We start from the raw sequence: 23,092 nt of genomic DNA on the forward strand, positions 1-23,092 counted from the left end.
GAGCTGCCTCCCCTTTGACATCACTTAAAATAATTGAGGGCACTGTGGAAAGATAAGGTAAGGTAACTTGAACATTTTCCTGGAGTGCAACATGAAGATACCACCCTGACTTGCTGTGCTTCATGCTGCAAACAGGATGAAACACAAGGGATCTGATTTACAAAGATATTGCTTGGGCACTTGTACAAAGCTATACAGCACTTAATGACGTGGTGCAAATGGTATGTCAATCAACTTTCGTGTGAAAAAGCTGTTTGCACATCAAATGGTGATGAGAGAACAGAGGAAAATTGTTTGCATTTGGAGCACTTAACCCATGATAATACATTCAAATGGAGCAAACAGCGCAGGAAAAGTCCAAAGAATTTTACGGAAAGCCAGATCAGCAAACCTATTGTGACCGAGCTTTATGTGTAATTCTACCACCAAATGAAACCAACTCCCTTCAACTGCCAATCAGAATATTGTATGGTTATCTCATATGCAGCATATATAATTTACACAATGACAGAAAGCCATCCAACTTCAAAAGCTCTTTGGGGCAGATTTACGTTTCCTGGTGCATCCCTGCAAATCAGCAGGGATGTGCCAGGAAACTTGGAACACACATCTCAATCCTTGTGCCACCACGGATGCGCCGCATTTACAATGCGGCGCATCATGGCGCAAGGAAATGCAGATGCGTGTCGCATCTGCTGCCGTAAGGTTGGCGCAGTGCTGGAGTTGTGTCGCGGGCACGACGCAACTCCAGCACTATGTCAAGCCTGCCTATGTCTGACATGGTTCGTCAAGCCTTACGCCTGCTTCAAGCAGGTGCAAGGTTTTGACGCAGGGGGTTCGGAAAAGTGACTGAGTGAAATCTTGTAGATTTCACTCAGCCACTTTTCCGAGGCGTTCCTGCGCCGGAACGCCCCACCCCTGCGCCAAAACGCCCACATGAAAACTGACGCAAGTTTCATGTGGTGCAGGGCTTTACAACGTGACGCATCTCCCTAGATGCGTCACGTTGTAAATACCCTACAACATGGCGCTGGCTTTACGTCGCCACTGCGTCACAGAAGTGATGCAACAGCAGCGCAAAAGTGTCGTACGGGGTTTGTAAATCTGCCCCTTTGTATTCAAAAGCACACTGCCAAAGTGAGATTTGTTTTTGAAAAACAAAAAAAGCTAATGGCCCACACACCTTGGAAATTTTCTCCTAGAGTGTGGGGGTCATTATTGTTTTTTCTTGCCCGTTAGTGCCTGGCAGTGAGGTGCAGGGGGAAAAAAGACTTTACACCTCCCACCCTAAATAAGGCAATCAGTGTAAAGTCCTTCCATCGACGGGCTCTACTACTTTACACCGTCGGAGGCAGCACTCTCCCCACTTGGCTCTACAATGGAATAATTAAGGTCCGCCCAAGAGGCGAGCTAACCCAGGGTCCGTTGGACAGAGTTCTCCAACGCGTTTGCAGTGGAGTACTCTGTCTGCCAAACTCTTAAATCAGACCTAAAGTTTATCAAAGTTTGCTTTGAGGTTTGGCTCGAGTGAGCAGCTGTATGCTCGAGGTACAGTATCCAATATATAGAAAGTGACATATTGGATTATTGGAATCGGCCCCTTTCCGCTTGGGAAATTATTACTCAAAATTTAGATTAGCCCATATTTTAATCTCACAGTGATGATTTTTTCTGCTTGGTGTCTTACTCTCCCTACAACGAAGTGGTTAAGTTAGAATGAAAGGCCAACTAGTTATATCTCAAAAGTGTTCTCTACCATCATATTTTTTGCCACATAAGGGGGCATATTTACAACGAGGCGATAAAAAATTATCGCTGCTTTAGCGGACGTTTTCGGCCGAAAAGCGGCAATAATTTTATCGCTATATTAGCAAGGACACGCTAACGCATGAAACCTTGCTTTGCGTGGGGATTTCAAACGCCCAGCTTTGCATCTCTAATGAGATGCAAAGTGGGCGTTCCTGACCTGGCATGACAGGAGAAATGTCGCTAAGCGACATTTCTCCTATCATCAATCCCCACGCTATGAAGCATAGCGTCAGGAAAAGTAGCGATAACACCTGTTATCGCTACTTTCCTAACACCTGCTTCAGGACTGACTTAGCCATAATATCCTATGGAAGGTGGATATCATGGCTAAGTTTGTGAGTCCCTATCAACTAGCTAACGTGAGATTATCGCTGGGTTTCCAGCGATAATCTCGCGTTAGCCAGTTAGCGCTAGGATTTTTATCGCTGATGAGATAAGCGTTGCTAATAGCACGCTATCTCAGCGATAAAAATCGGCGCTAGCCGGCGATAATTATCCTAGCGCTAAGTGCGCTCAGCGATAATTATCGCCGGTTGTTGTTGATATGCCCCTTAGATGTTAATGTCACATAGGTTTTGTATACAGAAAGGAATCCTTTTTATTTTTTTACGGCAGTAAATCAACAAGACGCCATCTTGCAAGAGTTTGGGGGCATATTTACAAGCTGGCGATATAAAACTATCGCCGCTTTTGCGGCCGTTTTCGGCCGAAAAGCGGCGATAGTTTTATCGCCTAATTAGCAAGGCCACGCTAACGTGTGAAACCTTGCTTTAGCGTAGGGATTCCTAACGCCCAGCTTTGCATCTCTAATGAGATGCAAAGTGGGCATTCCTGACCTAACATGACAGGAGAAATGTCGCTAAGCGACATTTCTCCTATCATCAAGCCCCACTCTATAAAGCATAGCGGCAGGAAAAGTAGCGATAACCCCTGTTATCGCTACTTTCCTTACGCCTGCTTCAGGACTGACTTAGCCATGATATCCTATGGAAGGTGGATATCATGGCTAAGTTTGTGAGTCCCTATCAGCAAGCTAACGCCACACTACGTGAGATTATCGCTGGGTTTCCAGCGATAATCTCATGTTAGGCAGTTAGCGTTAGGGCTGTTATCGCTGAGGAGATAAGCGTTGCTAATAGCACGCTATCTCAGCGATAAAAATCCACGTTACCCGGCGATAATTATCCTCACGCTAAGAGCGCTAAGCGATAATTATCGCCGGGTGTTGCTGATATGCCCCTGTTATTCTCATTTTGGGGTCGGGCCATACGATCTCTCACCGTTGTCCTGTCCTCTTCAACAAGGACGGCACCTAAATATGATTTTACTATCATCTTCTTTATGTAATATAATAAAACCGGCATTTGGCGAATTCAGTGAGAATAGCGAGCAGAAAAATAAACTGTATGTTCAAACTTTACCCACAAGATGGCACCAGAGATTTAAATATATTTCCCTGCATTAAAAATGAATTCAATTAATAAAACTCACCACAAGAGAGCAGCATAAGAATAATAATAAGTGCAAGCAGGTTTAAATGTGAGCAATGATGACGTTATGTGTTTGTTTAAACTACCTGCGCTGTGCGCTGTGCGCAGTGTAACAAACAACTATGGGCAATTCCAATAACAAAGAAACTGCAGTCAGGTGTCCTACATCACAGATGAGCGTAAACAGACACATCATCAACTACATGCATATAATTCTTAGCAGCCCTGCCTTCCAAATGCTCCTGTAAAAGAAATAGAAAACAAGCTTTGGCCAAGACAAGAAGTCTGTCTTCAATGCCCATGCCTGTGTTCGTGTGTTTTAGCACATTAACCCACACCTATCGGCTCTGTGTATACTAACTTTAAGATGAACTATTTTGCAAACCTTTTCCCGATGTCCCAGTGTTGATTTAAATAATGTATGTCTTTTCATAGGTTACATTAATCTTTTTTTTAAGGGCTAGCTTCTCTGCAACACAGTCATGTACCATTGAGAGCTCTGTATGATAACCGCATATTTTCTGTACTCTTACAGATGTGCGAGATGGATAGAAATGCTGCCTTTACGGTTCAACCACCCAGTGCAAGCAGAGATCGTTACTTTGTTTTTGCAAGAAAAGTGCAGTTTTCTGCAAACAAGGAGCTGTCAATCAGACGCAGTGAGGCAGTCGTGCAGCCCAGACCAGTGCCAGACCATGACATATGGAGAAGGAAGCCACCGGACTTTAGTGTCAGGCTGTACAGGTCCCTGCAGCTGCCGAAGCAGACAGCAGAGTATGAAAGGGAAGAGGTGGATACACGGAGCCGGATCAGACTCTGGGAGACAGTGAGTGAGCTCTACAGGATACAAGGGGAGCTCTTCCCTGACCTCATCGGGAGGAGAGAACCGCCCAAACTGCAGACCAGGTTTCCTCACATCGGCCCCTATGAAGCTAGCCTCATGTTTGTGAAGAATGGGAAGTTCCCCTCCGGGCCTTACACGGACCCTAAACCCCATGATTTCAGACAGGTAAGACACCATGGCACGAGATGTGCACAAGAGCCAAGATCAAATGAGAGAAAATTCCATTTGTGAGTTAAGATTGAAATTCAGCCCATGTATATGACGTGTTAAATAAATGTAGGCACTTACAATGGGGCATATCAACAACATGTAAAGAACAATGGGAGAGCTAGGGAAAAGGGGGGGAGGTACGTCCGTATCCCCTGGATGTAGATGAGTTTTATCAAAGATGGACGGACCCAATGTAGTGTGGTACGATCACAGTGAAGCAGTGTTTGGGAACCCACAAGGTAGGTTAAAAGGCCCCTCACACACCAACCTGGTTGGTGTCATGCTTCATCATTGGGGCCCCAACCGGGTGGCCGAATGCCCCCCGGTTGTGCTGCGACGCCTGACTACAGCGGAGCTGGTGTGGTGCAAGAGTGTGATGTAGTGATGATTAAAAACATATATCTCTGAGAGTCCTTGCCATTAGAAGATTTATTATTGGCGGCTCAGGATTTAGATTAAAAGGTATGTGATGCAACTAATGAAGAAATAATTATCTGCTAGTTGGCTGTGTAGTGGTTCTACATGTTTCAGCTCACATATAAAATAAGGAGCTTTCGTCAGGACCAGTGTATAGTGAGCGGCAAAAAGTGAAGTGCCACGTGGTGAGTGAAAAAATATTAAAAAGGTTGTTTACCTACACACTCGCTAAGGTGTGTGGACACAGTGTCGTCACAATTGCGGACACTGCGGCGCAAACCTGTGGAAGAAAACAAGACAGCACAGAAGACACATATGAGAATTACACATGATGTCCTGGAATGCAGGCAACTGTCAAATACATTCTTTCAGTGCTGTGATCAATCAAACCTGTCTTTGGAAAACGTACCGTAGGTGACACACACACTGTTGAGGTGTATCATGCTGCTAAGCGAAAAAAGCGGAGGCAAGACCATTAGAGATGCTAGGTAAGACGCGAAGCGCTATGTGAACTAGGGGTGCCAGGTGGTAAATAACACGGCAATACTACAGTGAGCAAATTGTGAAATGTACACAAATAGCGCCAGGTGAATATACTGGCAATGACATGAGGTGTGTACACAGTGAGCGGCCCACTGAGCGCTGGTGAGAAAAGGCTAAATGTAGCCCGCAAGCGCTAGAGGATTTGGGTGGGCACAGCTTAATGAAAAGGAACACAATGCGCAAAACAGGGAAGGGATAGGGATAATTACACTATGGCTGAGTGAGAGCGCTGTGCAGGAAACGGGAGGGGGGCGCTCCTTACAACAGTTCTGTGGACAAAAGAAATAACAAGTTAAAGAGCGAGGTAGGATGGGAAGTAATGTTTCCCAGGGAGAGAGAGTAAAAGACACCTTACTTGGTTGTGAAGCTACCATCGCCTGGCACCTACTGTGGTCTCCCGAAGTCCAGGATGCTGAGGGACCCATGGGAAAAGGAGATTAAATAGGGAGGTCCTCCATTGTGTACGTGCGTGTTTGCTGGAAAGCTCGGGCGGGGCCGGGTAGACCACGCATGCGTGTAGGGGTAGCGCGTGGCTGGCGCACTTGCGCGAATGGTGCCGGGGGGTTAAGAGGAAAAGCACCTGCTCAAGGGAGCGAAGTAAGTACTGTGCGCATGCGTAGGAGGAGGAAGGCATGGTAGGTGTGTCACTGAACCTGTGCATGCGCGGAGGATGGAACTACTTTGAAAATGGAATGTGCATAAACATCTGAAGCCAACCAAGTAGTTTAAGCCCGTATTTTAGGAGAGTCAGGAAATACTCAAAATTTTGAACGAGGTGGAGATGCTCAATGAAGTAAAAATAAGTTATGTGGAAAAGCCACGGAGTATACATACACCTCTGATGCCAGCTAAGTAATTAAAGTCTGCAATTTGGAAAGTCAGGAGATATTCACAAAGAACTTACACATGCGCGGTGGTGGCAATATCGGATGGCAGGATCAGCCAGTACTGAATTAGGTCGGGGCTGGGCGCTATGAGATGAGAAAAAATTCTTAAGGGGTGCTCATGACATGTTGTGGATAGAGACCATGGATTAAGCATAAGCCTGTGATTCCAAAACAGATTGTATGAGCCTATTACAGAGATACAATCAGGACTTTCTCAAGCAGTTCCAGGGGATATTATCGTTCAAACCGATGATGTGGCTGGAAAGGCGATATATCCATCTTTGTTCCAGTTCCAGGAGGCGGGTCTGAATGTTGGGAAGGTTGTGGTCTACGGCTTCGAGTATGACCCATCTCATATCGTTGGTCGTGTGGCCTTTTTCCAAGAAATGATTGGTCATTTTTGTGGTGTTTTTCTTGCAGCGTATTGTGCTGCGATGTTCGCAAATGCGGGTTTTGATTTTGCGGGTGGTCATGCCAATGTAGGTCAGATTGCACGGACATATAATCCGGTATACAACATTCTCTGTGTTACAATTGGTATGTTTGCGTAACTCCCATGTCCTTCCAGGTTCAAGGTTCAGGTATTTGATTGTCTCTGTGATGTGGCATACGCTGCAATCGCCGCAAGGGTAGTGCCCTTTGATGTTGGGGAGGCCCCAGGCGTTGAGCACCGTGTTGGGAGGTCTGGTTGGGAGACCCGGTCTGGTGGATACTATGGTGTCCTTGATGGATCTTGCTCTTTTGGTTGAGAGAAGGGGAGGTTCCCATTTCAGGTGGCCTGTGTTCAGGATCTTCCAGTTCTTCTTGATCATCTGGGAAACTTTGTTGGTCACCGTGTTATAAGTGGTAACACACGTGAGTGGAGGAGGGGTGGGTTCTTTGGGGTAGGTTTCCAGTAAGCCTTCACGGTTTTGGTTTCTGGCCCTCTTATTGGCGGTCTTGGTTATATGCTTCGGGTAGCCGCGTTGGTGCAGCTTATGGCAAAGGTCTTTGGCTTGCATTTTATAGTCTCTAGGGTCACTGCAGTTTCTGTGAAGTCGCAGAAATTGGCCATAAGGGAGGTTTTCGCGCAGGGCTCTGGGGTGAAAACTGGAGAAGTGCAGGAGGGAGTTTCGGGCAGTGGGTTTGAAATGTGTCTTACTCATGAGTCCTCCTGAAACTGCTTGGATGTCAAGGTCTAGAAAAGTGGTTTGGTGTCTGTCAAAGCTGTGTGTGAAGCGTAGGTTGGGGGTCACACGTGTTTAGCCAGTCACAAAAGGTGGTGAGTGATTCGCTCGATCCTTCCCAGATAAGGAGGATATCATCAATGTAGCGCTTGTAGAACTTGATTTGTGGGATACGTGGCTGGTTGTTACTGAGCAGATGTTTGGTCTCGAAGTTGAAGACATACAGGCCCGCTATGCTGGGTGCGAAAACGCTCCCCATCGATGTACCATACTTCCGGAGATACAGCTTGCCCTCATATTCGAAGTAATTCTCTTTGAGTGCGAGGGTGGCGCACTTCAGTACGAATGAGGGAGGCGTGTGGTATTGCCAATCAGCCTCATTGAGGGCTTCCTCTAATACTCGTAGAGTGTCATCTTGGGGGAGGCTAGTGTACAGACTTTCTACATCTAGTGATACCAGAAAGGAGCTGTTAGGGTCGTAGTGTATATTAGCTAGGTATCCTAGAAGGTCTTTGGTGTCTTAGAGATACGTGCTGGTAGACTGGACCAGGGGTTGTAAGAAGTGGTCGCAGAACCGTGAAAGGGGTTCCAAAAGGGACCCGATGCCTGAAACGATAGGGCGACCAGGGGGAGGGATCTTGTTCTTATGAATTTTGGGAACAGTATAAAAGTATGGTATTTTCCCTTTTGTAGTAGTAAGGAATTTGGCCTCGCTTTTCGAAATCTGGCCATTCTGTTCCGCTTCTCCCACTAGGGTTTGGATGTTCGTTCTTAGCGAGATACTGGGATCATGTGTGAGCCGTTCATAGTTCTTTGTGTCATTGAGTAGGCGTTGACATTCTTGGTGATAGTCCTCTTTGTTGAGGATTACCGTGCTTCCCCCTTTATCGGCTGGTTTAATGATTATATCGGGGTTGTTCTTCAATGATTGTAGGGCCAGGCGTTCTTGTCTGCTGGTGTTTTGGAATGTGTGGGGTTCCTTAAGAGCTTCAATTTCCTTAAACACCGCTTGCTCGTAGACTAGGATTTCAGGAGGAATCGAGCTGGGGGGTGGCATGAAGGTAGATTTTACCCTTAGGGTGGTGTCCCCCTGATCACAAACACTGCTTCACTGTGATCGTACCACACGCATATCAACAACAACCGGCGATAATTCTCGCTGAGCGCACTTAGCGCTCGGATAATTATCGCCGGCTAGCGCCGATTTTTATCGCTGAGATAGCGTGCTATTAGCAACGCTTATCTCATCAGCGATAAAAATCCTAGCGCTAACTGGCTAATGTGAAATTATCGCTGGAAACCCAGCGATAATCTCACGTTAGCTAGTTGATAGGGACTCACAAACTTAGCCATGATATCCATCTTCCATAGGATATCATGGCTAAATCAGTCCTGAAGCAGGTGTTAGGAAAGTAGCGATAACAGGTGTTATCGCTACTTTTCCTGACGCTATGCTTCATAGCGTGGGGCTTGATGATAGGAGAAATGTCGCTTAGCGACATTTCTCCTATCATGTCAGGTCAGGAACGCCCACTTTGCATTTCATTAGAGATGCAAAGCTGGGCATTAGAAATCCCCACGCTAAAGCAAGGTTTCACGTGTTAGCGTGGCCTTGCTAATATAGCGATAAAATTATCGCCGCTTTTCGGCCGAAAACGGCCGCTAAAGCGGCGATCATTTTTTATCGCCTCGTTGTAAATATGCCCCAAAGTTTTAAGAATCAGGCGATGTTTTACCTCCTAAAGGAAGAACATTTGCAGCAAGTTTATGTTGCAAAACCAATCGCACAGCTTCAAAAGAGGTGACTTACAACTTTTCCATATTCAATATTTTTATTCCATATTTTTCCGAAGTTCATCCAATTCGACTTTTCTTATTCACAATAATACTGCCCAAAGTCCCATATTCTTCATGTGAGGCAGTTGTGCCCATCCAGGCCTCTTACTACGTCACGTAGGAACAAGAATTCATGTTTTGCAGCTACAACACTTGTTAATCCCAATGCATTTCGGGTCTATTTTAAAACCCTTCGTCAGGGGAAGCTGTTACAATATGAAAAAAACCCATGTTAATTGTTTGTGCTTCAACACACTAGTAAATATTCATGAATGCTTTCAATAATAGTACAAATTATGTCCAAAATGTAACACTACCCAATTCAAACCCAGTGCTCTCATGGTATTGTAAGCGTCTCAAGAGTTAACTGCATGCGGAGACCACCCCCACTCCTTCCTCGATGCTAAACCTGCCGTTTTACCCGCAGGTGTTATCGCTACTTTTCCTGACGCTATGCTTCATAGCGTGGGGCTTGATGATAGGAGAAATGTCGCTTAGCGACATTTCTCCTATCATGTCAGGTCAGGAACGCCCACTTTGCATTTCATTAGAGATGCAAAGCTGGGCATTAGAAATCCCCACGCTAAAGCAAGGTTTCACGTGTTAGCGTGGCCTTGCTAATATAGCGATAAAATTATCGCCGCTTTTCGGCCGAAAACGGCCGCTAAAGCGGCGATCATTTTTTATCGCCTCGTTGTAAATATGCCCCAAAGTTTTAAGAATCAGGCGATGTTTTACCTCCTAAAGGCCAATTACAACCAATTGTTACGCTGATTAAAATCAATCAATAACTGAAAAAGCAACTATCAGAACTAGGGACTTCATTCACGGGGATTTTGGCGCAGTCACTTTGCTGGCCTGACCTACGCCAAAGTGAAACGGCAGGGATGCACCGTATTTATGCAATACAGTGGATTTCTGTCCTTTCTCCATGCTCTGGCACCCTTTCAGCTGCCTAGCACCAAGGCCGGCACCCTTATACCATGGTTCAAGGGTGCCTGTGTTGTTGGCAGGATTGTTTTTGTGCAGGAAGGGACACCTTCCTGCACAGAAACAATCCTAAGAGGCATTTTCCTCTTTCTAAGTGTGCTGCAGAAAGTAGAAGACATAGGGGCACATTATCAAGAGATATATCGTCGCTTTTTCGGCACATAGCGCCGAAAAAGCAGCGATTTTTTTTCTCTCAATATTATCAAGGCGTCACTAACATGCATTAGCGCATGTTAGCAACTGATTTTGTAACGCATTTCATGACAGAGATAGCTATCACTAATGAGATGCAAAGTAGGCATTCCCTCCTAAGACAACATGAGAAATGATCGCAAAACCAACATCGCGGTGTTAACAACGCGGCCCCTAAAGAGCGCAGCGATAACAAAAGGCGCACTAAGCCCCCATTATCGCATGATTCTAACGCCTGCAAAAAACCTGACTTAGCCTTATTGCCTATGGGAGGTAGATTGTATGGTTAAGTACACACTATTGTATCAGCAAGCTTTTCTATTATCGCTGCTCAGTTATCTCTGGATGTCTCGCGATAATGGGTGTTTTCGCCGCTATCGCTGGATTTCTTATCGCCTTTGAGATGAGAGTTGATAATACCGCGCTATCACGGCGATGAAATCCAGAGCAACTTGTTGGTAATATGCCACATAGAAAGGGAAATAACGAGGAGAAATAAAGAAATTTCACCTCGGGAGGGGTGAGGATTTGGCGCTTCCCCAGGTTTACATGCTCTTGTAAATCTGGGGCAACATCAAAATCCATGGGTGTTGCATGGGAACACCCACCACAACATCCATGTAATGCCTCCCAAACACAGAGTAAGGTAACGCAGCGATGTGAGCTGCCTTACCTTACTCCATATCTATGAGTCCATTCATAGCCACGCATATTGGCTTTGCGTGTTCTCATAGATATGATCTAGTCATTGACGCCATCAAGGTGTCCCAAAAAGTGATGCTCTGGTGGTGCAAGGGGCTCATAATTATTCCCCTTCAACTTTACATCAGCAAAGCCCACTGGAAATCAATTTATCTTCAGCTCTCTTTTTTGTATAATGTGAGAGGTTTCAACGCCAAGAAAGATATATAAAATGTACATATGTGCCATAACAAAAAAGATACACTTTGGGGAAATCCATCATTATTTCACACAGCACAGTGCAGCAAGCCACCAAGCCATGCTGTGTGAAAGGGCAGAATTGTGCCATATTTAATATGATACAGCGCATTCCTATTCTTTCCTTGTGAATGTAAATGTAAATCCAGTATTTGTAAAGCGCAAACAATTGCCCGAGGGCGTCAAGGCAATGGGGGCCGTCGAGAAGATTAAGCAAACTATTGCCCAGAGTCACATGGTGCTGGGCTGAGCTGCCGCTGGCTGATCGAACCGTGAGCCTCCGTGCTCTGGAGTCAGACACCCTGGCCGCTGCGCCACACCTCTTCCTCAGCATTGGTGCACAGTGTGCAGCCTAGTGCTCATGCAAGCACCCTTACTCCATGGTGCAAGGGAGCCTGGGTTGTAGGCGGCATTATTTTTGTTTAGCAAGGGGCACCTCCCTGCACAAAAACAATCCTCTGTGGCAATTTCCTCTTCTATGTATGCTGTAAAATGTAGCACACATAGAAAGAAGTACACATGAGGAGAAATAAAGATAAAAGATGGGGAGGCGTAGCATTTTGATGCATTCTCAGGTCTACCAGTAATGGTAAATCTGGGAATGCGCCAAAAACCTTATAATATGAACATATTGCAATTCTGTCAATCTACCTGGAACTCAGAACCTCTTCATCAGTTGGACTGCAGCCAAATGTGTTTCTGTGACACCACCGAGCACGGCGTGAGAATTACTTTCTCAAAGACTTTATGAGATCTTATGCAATTCAAAATATCATTTCCCATTTTAAAATTCCAGTAAGGCCTCTTTTAGAGTGAAATTTCATGATTTGATTAGATTTAAAAAAAATTAAGTGCCCGAATGCTCAGGGGTGTCTTGGCGTTTCCTTTGGCGCAGAGAGGCTCTACATGTACATTGACTAGTTGTTAAGGAGCCAAGTTTTAGTGACTTCCTGAAGGAGAAGAGATTTGGGCTGTCTCTGAGTTCGATGGTAAGGGAGTTCTAAAGTCTTGCTGTTCCTGCTATGAAACTACGTCCACCCCACTGAGCTCTTTTTATCCTGGGGATCATAAGGATTTTGGCACAGGAAGATCTCTCATGAGGCATATCTAACAGCCCCTATCGCAACCACAAAGTCACTATTAGTGACATTGTGGTGGCGACAGGGGCTTCGCCTTATTTACAAGGCAACGTTAAGCCACTTAACGTGGCTTAATGCTGCCTTGTAAATAAAGCACCCTTTCACGCTGAACTTAGCGTGAAAGGGGAGAGTAATGGGTGTTGCAGTGGGCGTTCCACTGCAACACCCATCGATTTTGACGCTGTCCCCTATTTACAAGGGTGGCTTAACCTCTTCAGTGCCCCGCCCTTTCCACGCCCTGTGCCGGGCGTTTCATTAGTGGGCGGGGTTCATGACGAGATAGTCTCGTCATGGGCACAGCGCAACCGCGCTCCATGACGAGACTATCTTGTCATGGGCACTGAAGGGGTTAAAAAGGAGGCCGCGTCAAAATTAAGACCAGGGATAGCCTGGTCTTAAACAGGTGAAACAAGGAGAAATGCATTATTTCTCCTCGTTTTTGCTGTTTCCATGTGTGCTGCTTTGGGCAGCACACATTGAAACAGCAAATTGCCATTGATTGTTTATATGCAGGAAGGTGACTCTTCCTGCACATAAACAATATTAAAAAAATGTAGTTTTGCAACTTCCATGTGTGCTGCATTAAGCAGCACACACAAAAGTTACAAAAAGTCATTTAAAGATTGTTTATGTGCAGGAAGGGAGACTTTCCTGCACATAAACAATCTTCCTCTAAAACGCAGACACCCTTGAACTATGGTGCAATGATGCCTGCGTTGGCGCTAGGCAGCTAAATTTAGCGCCATCGCAGGGGAAAACACAGGACTGCACACTATTGTTGTGAATATGGTGCAGCCCTGCGTTTCTGAAGTGGCGAAATGCGGTATTAGGCAAGGAAGGCTAATGCCGCACACCACTACTTTGTTGTAAATATGCCCCTAAGTGTCTAATTTATGGGAGATACCAATTGAAATGCGTTTTTCAGAAAATCTGAGCCAATGTTATGCAGCGCTTCAAAAGCTATGCATAGCGATTTGAACTGGATCCTTTTGTGAGTTGGGAGCCAGTGTAATTTAATCAATTCTTGGGAAACCGCTATGAAGAGTGGTTCCCCTAGGGATCCGGTCCCTATGAGAATCCTGAAACAGGTAGCAACCATTATTGCGGTCCCGGTTACGGACCTAATTAATGCATCCTTTGTCCAGGTCTTGGTGCCACCGAGCTGGAAGAGAGCAGTGGTAAAGGCTCTCCTGAAAAAGCCAAATCTGGATCCATCGGATCTGGCAAATTTCAGGCCCATTTCCTTGCTTCCTGGACTCGGTAAGATTGCTGAAAGGTTGGTGAACCGTCAGTTGTCATACTTCCTGGAGTCTAATGGCCTGTTGCGAGACTCTCAAACTGGATTTCGCCCAGGTCAGGGCACCGATACCGCTCTTCTGGCAGTCGTTGAGGAAGCCAGGAGCATTTTGGATTCAGGAGGGTCCGTGGCAGTGATCCTCCTGGACCTTAGTGTGGCCTTCGACACTGTGAACCACCAAGTGTTGATCCAGGGGTTACAGGTGTGGCTCTGAAGTGGCTTATGTCATTTCTCTGCGACCGGACGTACCAGGTTTGGGAAGGCAGTGAACGGTCGGCATCTATCCCCCTCCAGTGTGGTGTGCCACAGGGCTCCTCCCTTAGCCCCACATTGTTTAATGTATATATGGCCCCCCTGGAGGATGTGGTGGCCCCATTTGGTATTAAAATCGTCAGCTATGCTGATGATACTCAGCTGGTGGTTGCTTTATCCCAACTTGTGGCTAACCCAGATTCGCTGCAGTCCTCTATGTCCAAAGTTTACACCTGGATGTGTGAATCAGCTTTAAAGTTGAACGGTTCAAAGACCGAAATAATGTTGCTAGGGCATAAAATTCCTTCTCTCCCTTCAACTATTTGGCCTAGCTGTCTGGGAGACCTCCCGAGTCCTAAAGAGGAGATTAAGAGTCTGGGGATCTGGCTGGAACAAGATCTTTCTTTCAGGACCCAGGTGAAAAAAACGGCAGGAGTATGTTTTGGTCTTCTCCGTTCAGCTCGTAAAGTCCTGCCTCTGCTACCTTGGATATCTAGGAAGCTGCTCATTCAGGGGCTTATTGTATCGAGACTAGATTATAGCAATACTATTTTTCTAGGTGCCCCTGAAGCTACGTTCAATAAACTTCAGCAGGTTCAAAATGCTGCTGCAAGGCTGCTTACGAGTATACCAAGGATGCAGTCAGCTAAACCCGCTTTGAAGGCCCTGCACTGGCTCCCGGTGCGGGAAAGGGTTACATTTAAGGCTCTATGCTCAGGGGAAGGGATCTCCTATCCTGAGGAATTTAGCTATGCCCTATAAGGCTAATAGAGCTTTGCGCTCTGACCAGAAACAGCTGCTCCAAATTCCCAGAGTGAAAAGGGCTTTTGCTGGGGGGCGAATATTCTCGGTCAATATAGCCATCCTGTGGAACGTGCTTCCTCTGAGTTTGCGCTCAGAGACTTGTACTTCTCGGTTTCGTAAACTTCTTAAAACCCATCTCTTTCCTGCCGGACGCTGCTGAACCTGTTATTTGCTAATGGTTGTCGCCCTGGACAAGCGCTGGGATGCCCTAGGGTAACTATGCGCTATATAAAAACTCCAAATAAATAAATAAATAAATAAATAAATTTAGGAATGCCTAACAACATTTTTGCGACCGCATTCTTAAGTATCTGTAGTTTCGTTAATAGGTTTTTTTTATTATTAAGGAATCAGGCATTCCCACAATCCAGTCTGGTCAGGGCCAGTGCAGTGACTACTGTCTTCTGAAGATCCAAGGAAATGAAAGAACATATCTTCCTGATCACTTTTAGGATGAAAGATACCGATGATGTTAAGGTATTAATGTGGTCCTTAAACGTCAATTTAGCATCAAAAATTACCCCTAAAGACTTAACTGACTTCACAGGTATAGGGGTGGAGCCTATATCAGTTCGCCACCAGTTGGGTGTCCAAAACGAGATGTCGTTCCCCAGGAGAAGAACCTCTGTCTTCCCGGAGTTAAGCCGCATGCAATTGGCTCTCATCCATTTATTGATTCGATCCATGCAGCTATTAAAGCATTCTGCTGTTACATTTGGATTGCTGGAAATTGAGACAGTTAACTGTGTGTCGTCTGCATATGAAATGACTGAGAAACCGCAGGATTTTATAAACTTATCCAGTAGTGTTACATATAAATTGAAAAGGGTGGGACTCAGCGACGAGCCCTGCGGTACTCGTCATGGCAGCCTATAAGGGTCTGAGGAAAAGGATCCTATTGTTACAGGTTGAACTCTGTCTGACAGGAAGGATTTAAGAGTTTTTAGTGTTATCCCTTTTATTCCATCATCCCAAAGTCAGTTGATAAGGATGTCGTGATGGACTGTATTGAAGGCTGCCGATCGATCCAATAAGATCAAGACAGCTTTGTCTCCTTCGTCCAATATCAATCGTAATTCCTCAGAGGCTGCAACTAACGCAGTCTCTGTACTGTGAGCAGCTCAGAATCCAAACTGAGTTGAATCTAGCAGACTGATATTAATTATGAAGGATGTTAGTTCCATGTTTAATGCTCTTTCAAGTACTTTAGCGGGAAAGGGTAACCTAGCACCTTCTGAGGACCTATACAGTAAGGTGTGATAAGACCAAAAATAGGGCTAGTGATATAGGGGTCTGTTTGACGTTTTGTGGTACTTACATTTTTAAGTGAGAACACAACGGTTCCCTTTTCCCAAACAAATCCTCTCCCACTCCCTCGGACCCTAAATCAGTGTGGTCCACGTGGTAAATAACATAGCAATGAGGCAGTAGCTGCTTGGTTCAGCTGGCTCTATGTTAGATTTTTTTAGCAATTTTTACCTCCAGCAACTGCTTCAAATATAGCCGTGTCACAGCCAGTGGAGATCATGCCAGGCCTTTTTTGCAGATTGATGTTTAGAGAGATTAATGAGGAACCATGCAGCAGCATTCTGTGTAGCCTGCAACCTTTTAATCACTTATCGAGGAAAACTGAGGTATAGCGCATTGCTGTGATAAAGGTGAGAGATAATAAGAGACTGGACAATTCATCTTCTAGTTAAAAAATGGAGAAGGTTTAAAACCTTTTTTGGCATTCTCAGAACACCAAAGCAATTAACTGCAAGTTTTTAGGCTTGATGTTCTATGGTAAGGCTAGAGTCTAGCCACATTTCAATACTCTTTGTCGAGCCTTTTGGGCCAGGGAACCTCTCTAGAAAATCAGGCAGAGGGGCTGGGACTTTGTTACTGAAATTATTGTCCAGTACCATAACCTCGGTCTTGTCTTCGATTTACAACTGGCCATCCACCTGGCTACTTCCTGAAGGCAGGGGGCCAGACTGAGGATGCCTGGAACTGGGATAGGGGGAAATAGATATCACCAGCTGGGTGCCATTGGCATAAGAACCCAGTAACAACCCAAAGGAGCGAACAATTTCAGCCATGGGGTACATATAGAGATTAAAAATGTAGGGCTTAGGGAAGACTCCTGCGGCATCCACAGCTCAAAGGAAGACTGTCAGAATACCAGGAATGATCTAGCACATGGAATGTTCTATTCTTTAAGAAAGAAGAAAGCCATTTCAAGGCATGGCCGACAATACCCACTTTTGTTATCCAATGGATAAGTGTGGCATGATCTACCATATCAAAGACCGTGCTAAGGTCTAATAAAATAATAGCTGCCCAACCTCCTTGCTCCAGCAAGGATCTAAGATGCTGGACTACGGCTAGTAAGGCTGTTTCTGTGCTATGCTGTGGTCTGTTCTCGATTTGTGTGGGGTGGAGGATCTCGTTGGACTGAAGGAAGGCGTAAAGATGTTAGTTGACATGTTTTTCCAGGAGTTTCGAGGGACATGGTAGCATAGCGACTGACCTATGGTTACTCAGGCAGGGAGGATCTAACCCCGGCTTTCTTATAAGCTCTTGTGGTTCTTTCCTAAACCTGTTTTACAAGGAAAACTACAAGAATTGCATGAGCCATGAGAAATATCTTCAATCCTCCTTTCCCCAAGTTTGCTTAAAGACAGGATTTGTGCAGCTTTTGCAATCTAATTTCACAAAAATCACAGGCACATTTCTCCTTTCGTCTATAATATTGACCATTTTAGCCTTTTGAGGATTTTCATTTCAGTCATTTGAAGAAAATATTGAAATGTTTAACAAAGTGCATGTCAGCTCCCAACACCAATGCCTCGTGAAGAAAGAATCCTGCAAACTGTACAGAGGTAGAATAAAGAAACTGGGCTAAAAGACTATGATAGAATTTCTGAAATTATTTATTGTTACCCCCAACTGCTATGACAATCTTACTTCAACTACCCCACTGCGAAATATGTTCTAAGCTACTTAACATCTGTAGCAAAATATCTGTTTGAACTGTTTATTGTTTGTGCCATGACTATAACAACACAAGTCAACATTGTGTCTGAGAAAGTATTTTCCTGCTACAAAATCTGAATGCATTTCTGTCCCAAATTCCCCCATGATTTGGGTAACTGCATATTAGTTTTTATAAATGTCACATATGCAAATGATATGCATTCAAGACTATGAATACTTGAAATCCCCAAAACTCAGATAAGGGGGCAGGAGCATCTCTAGTGCCTTAGAAACTTGGCCCATTTTGCAGTGATGTAACTCTCTGCGCAGTAAAAATACAGATATGCATCTCCTACTTGAAAGGATTGTTTTGATATGCATCAGTATTAATACACATATTATTGCTCTTGTTGGCTTACAAAGCAAATAAAGTAGATAATGCTTGCCATTCTAGTCCTAATACATTTTGTTCACCTGAAGTGGATAGTGCAGTTTTAGCCCTTGGAAAAAGGTATTCATCCTGTTGCAAATAGGGTTACTGATGGAGCATGGTGAAATCTCCCCAAGCTGCAAGCCCAATATCTGTCAGGGTGAAAAAAGCAAAACCAAAATTAACCTGTGCTTAAGTCTCTGATATCTTGGCACAAAGTAGTCAGGCTTAACTCAAGAACAATGTGTGAAGTTTTTATGCAGCACTTCAAACAGTAATAAAGTAAAACACAACACAGGAAAAATCCCACACCAATTTCAAAAAATAGAACAACATTTTATAAGTAATTTGATACCAAAATTACAAAAAAATCCAATCAGTAAAATTGAAGATATGCAATTTTTAAATATTTCGAGCACTTAAAAGCACAAAGCGCCACTCACGGTTATATGGTTGTGCTAGACTGGGTGAAAGTCACAAGTTCAGACCGATTGCAATGAAGTGCAGGCTGCATACAGGAACTAGGTTAGTCCTGATGAAAGAGTTATCTTCAAAGTCCAGCATGCAGATTTTTGTTTGCGGTAAAGGGTGCCAAGACAAGAAGAGAGAGGGTCACGGATGTTCATCATTGGGCTTCAAGTATAGTTGGTGCTGTAGCAAGAAGATCCTTTTCACTGTCAAGGACAGTCGTTGCTGGAGCTTTTGCATTGGCGCTCACCGCAAACTGTTGATGCTGTAGTATGAAGTGCAGATCTTGCATTGCTGGGTGTCGCTGGTAGTCACTGTGGCGTGAAGAGTCAAGTTTCCCAGAGTTCCACATTGGTATGCAGCAAGATCTTGACATGAACAGATTTCTTCTTTTCTTTGGTGAAGAGCTTAACTGATGCCCCACCGAGGTTCCAGGACTTATGTCCCCCTCTTGTGGGTCAATAATTCATATCAGAAGAGGCCAGCAGGGCCAGGAATATCCAGGCAGTAGGTCAGCTGGGCAGTTTAAAGGAGCCTCTGGCGCTTGTTCTTTCCCTGTGGCTCACAACAGGAGGTCAGTCAGCTGACCCTTCTCACCAAGCAGGGCTGCACAGCAGCATAATAGCAGCTGAGTAGCAGTCCTTCTTGGAGCAAATCAGCACAGAAGTCCTTCTGTAGTATTCACAGGTCCAGGGGTGTACTGAAGAATTTGCTCCGAGGGTCCACTATTTCTTCCTGGTGGCCACTTTGAAGTAGGAGACGTTTCTAGAGAATTCCATTTGAAGTCCTTGATGTTTTTTGCTTCCCCTTCCCAGGCTAAAAGCTGACTCCATGAACAATGCTGTGATGACAAGTCATTTGTGTAAAGGCATGGCTGTGGCGCAGCGGCCAGGGCAGCTGACTCTGGAGCACAGGGCTCACGGTTTGATCCCCGGCTCTGGCGGCAGCTCAGCCCAGCACCATGTGACTTGCTTAGTCTTCCCAACGGCCCCCAGCGCCTTGAGACCCTTAGGGCTGATTTGTTTGCGCTATACAAAAATATTGGGTTACTCCGCCCAGATCCTAGCAGTTAATGGCCCATCCAGGCACTCCTAATTCCTTTATTGTGTGTAAACAAAGTCCATCTGCCAACTACACCCAGTCATGTGACCCAGAACTAGGCTGCAGGCACCAAATGGTTGAGGCAGGAAAATGCACACTTTCTAAAGCAGCATTTTCAAAATAGCAATTTAAAATCCATTTACCATTAAAGAGGATTTTTAATTGTGATTTCTCAGATATCAAACATGAAACATTCACCTGCTCTCAATCAAAAAATAGCATGTATTGAAAGTATTAAGGAACCTCTATGTTATCCTATGGGAAAGTTAGGTTCACAGCAGTGAAAAAGAATTTAAGAGTTTTTAACTACTAGGACATGTAATACTTAAAAGTACAGGTCCAACATTTAAACCACTGTACTCTGCCTTCTGGGATGTGTAGGGCCTACATTAGGGGTGACTTGTATGTATTTTAAAGGGAGGTTTGGGCCTGGCAAGAGATTTATCTTGCCTGATTAAAATGGCTGTTTACAACTAAACACACAGGATGCAATGGCAGCCCTGAGACATGTTTAATTGTCTACTCAAGTGGGTGCAATAATGAGTGCGGCAGCCCCACTAGTACCATGTAATTTGCAGGCTTTGGGTACATGTTAAACCACTTTACTAGGAACCTATGGATAAAATAAATGTGTCAATTGGGTGTAAGACGATTCTAACATGTTTAAAGGAGTGAGTACATGCAGTTTAGCACTAGTTATTGGTGGTAAAGTACACAGAGTCCTAAGGACAGCAAAAAGAAGTCAACTAGAACAGGAAGATGAAAGGTAGAAAGTTGTGGGAAAACCAAGAAAAGGATATCAGGTCAACACATCCCTTGTGCGTCAGGAAGAAAAGTGATGAGAACCATTTCGGAATTTCTTTAAAAACTTTATCCCTGATTCACAAAGATTTTGAAATGAGTAGGTGTTATCTACTCTTGTCGCACTTATGTCTTTCTTCTCAATTTCAGCAGTAAGCCAGGATTAATAGAAGAGTAAATCCCTGTAAAATCTTTGTGAATTGAGCCCTTGATGTTTAAGAATGGGGATACCTTCAGTGGACATCTTGTCCCAGTATTTCCATTGATTTGCAGTTGGTCGAGACCAGTCCAGAAATGGCTGCCTTAGCTGAACACATATATGTTCTTGTCCATCCATTCGTTCATTCATTCATCCATTTATTTTTTATTGGGGAAAAAACTTATATTTTACAGGTGATATTTTCAGTTTGGTTTGTTTCTTTTGTAAAATATATTTTAAATAAAAATGTATAAATTTTTAGATCATAAGTGTTGTCTTTAAATGTCTTTTTAGAGAAACTTTTCACAATCTAGGCAGCCAACGAACTCTCATGAACGGTTTGTAATGTCAAAGTAATTATGGTAGCATTAAGTATCTTAATTACAATTATAAAATATGCAGGTGTTTTGAGAAGAATCATAACATTTAGCTCACCTGTAGTGGCCACCAGTTCACAATAACTATGATGCTATCATGGTCCAATGGCAATCCATAAATGATTATCTTTAAGTAAATACTCTCACTCTCTCGGATTGGTAGTAAAGTATCCTTTGTTCGTGAGGGAAGAGGGGAGTGAATCAACACCTCAGCACCATGCTCAACACAAGCATAGCTGAAACATCTCTAGATAGAATCTCATGACTGAACTCTTGTCTTATCCAACAAGTGTTCTTGAAAAGTAGGGATGCGTGTATGGAAACACTGAACAATCATGGATGAGCGCATTTCCCCAGCAATTCAATATGCTCATGAAGCAGGTCTTGAAATTATGGTGCCAGACACTTAAAGCCCACACACCAAAGGCTCTGCCTTTAGTGTCTTGGGCCAGTGAGGCACATTTAAAGGTTTCTACTGGCCAGAATTTATATATTGCTAAGAGGAAATTAGCAGAGATTATTCAACCAATTTCTCTTCAACACTAATCTTCTTCATCAACACCATCTTCCTCATCATATGGGACTATAGGCACTAGTTCCCTGAGGCAGCTATTTTCACAATATACTGTGTATAACTATGGTTGATTTATAAACTTTAAATAGGCGTGGATTGACCTTAAAAACTCTGTCCCATGGACCTCAATAACTTCAATATAACAGGTGACCAAATTATAACAGTTTGTGTCCCTGTGAAGCTGGTATTATTAACAGCACAGTCAGTGGTGGCACATCTCCAGCTCTGTACACAAAAACAGTGTACATTTCCTCGAGGTAATACTCTTTCGTCCATTCAAATGGAAATCATCGTATTAATTGCTTTCCAACCTTCACTTAAAAAGTTCAGATAAAAGCTTCTGTGCATACTCTGCTATTTCTGTGCATATGTTTTATGTTTACTGTCGATATTTTTCCAAGACTGATGGTCATGTTCAACATTTTGAGTATTATCTGTAGACACATCAAGACACTTTCCCATTATTGACCGCTGAGTGACTTATGCATTATTCAGATCCTTCAAAAAGCTCTGGTGGATGAAACACATAATGTCTGTTTGGTATTACTTCAAGTGTGCAATAGGCTGCTCTGCTGTAAAATAGTTTGTGGCTTATTTATGAGCCCCTTCTGACACTTTTGCACCGCCGTTGCACCACTTTTCGTGATGCAGTGGCAGCGTAAATAATGAGCCAAGTTGCTCCATATTGATAAAGTGATACATCAAGGCAGATGCATCACTCTGCAAAGCCCTGCACCACATTATACCTGCATCAGGTATAATGTATGTAGGATGGGTGTTCCCCTGCAAGAAAGCCTCATGGAAATGGTGCAGTGAAATCTGTCGGATTTCACTGCGCCACTTCCAGGACTCCACTGTATCAAAACCTTACGCATGCCTCATAGCAGGCATAAGCATGACACAGTGCAATAGGTATAGGCCTCCCCCATGCATTGCTAGAGTTGTGTCATGCTTACAACACAACTCCAGCAATGCATGGGCTTTGGACTGACAGATACTTCAGTATTCCTGACACATCTGTCAATCCTTGCGACATGGAGCACTGTACAGTAAATACGACGCATCCATGGTGTCGTAAGCAAGGCACAGTGAAAAGTGTTGCATTGCTGATTTTTCAAAGCGATGTGACACTTTTCATAAATGAGTCCCTTTGTATTTTAACCAATTAATTGTTTCAAGGAAGCACCAGGTGGCAAAAAGGTGTTACAGGTTTTTGCATCCAAATAAAACCTGTAGGCCCAGATTCTGAAAAAAATCACTGAATGCAGCATGGTACCCAAAGAGACTACGGTGCATTACATTACAGGGAGAGAGCAGGAGCACGCCATATTTACAGAGATATGGCTCTCTCCTCCCCTCTCCCCAGTGC

The 23,092-nt window shown here is 44.2% G+C and overlaps 1 protein-coding gene across 1 annotated transcript in view; it reads left to right on the forward strand.

Annotated features, from left to right (window-relative positions):
* C10H7orf78 (chromosome 10 C7orf78 homolog) overlaps nucleotides 1–23,092 on the forward strand; it is a 102,908-nt gene that overhangs the window by 37,573 nt on the left and 42,243 nt on the right. Inside the window, exon 2 of the mRNA XM_085630789.1 lies at nucleotides 3,835–4,308. Within this exon, the coding sequence (XP_085486915.1) occupies nucleotides 3,835–4,308 (474 nt within the window). The remainder of the gene's footprint in view (nucleotides 1–3,834; nucleotides 4,309–23,092) is intronic.

Source organism: Triturus cristatus, chromosome 10 (genome assembly GCF_964204655.1).
Source record: "Triturus cristatus chromosome 10, aTriCri1.1, whole genome shotgun sequence".
Lineage (NCBI taxonomy): Eukaryota > Metazoa > Chordata > Amphibia > Caudata > Salamandridae > Triturus > Triturus cristatus.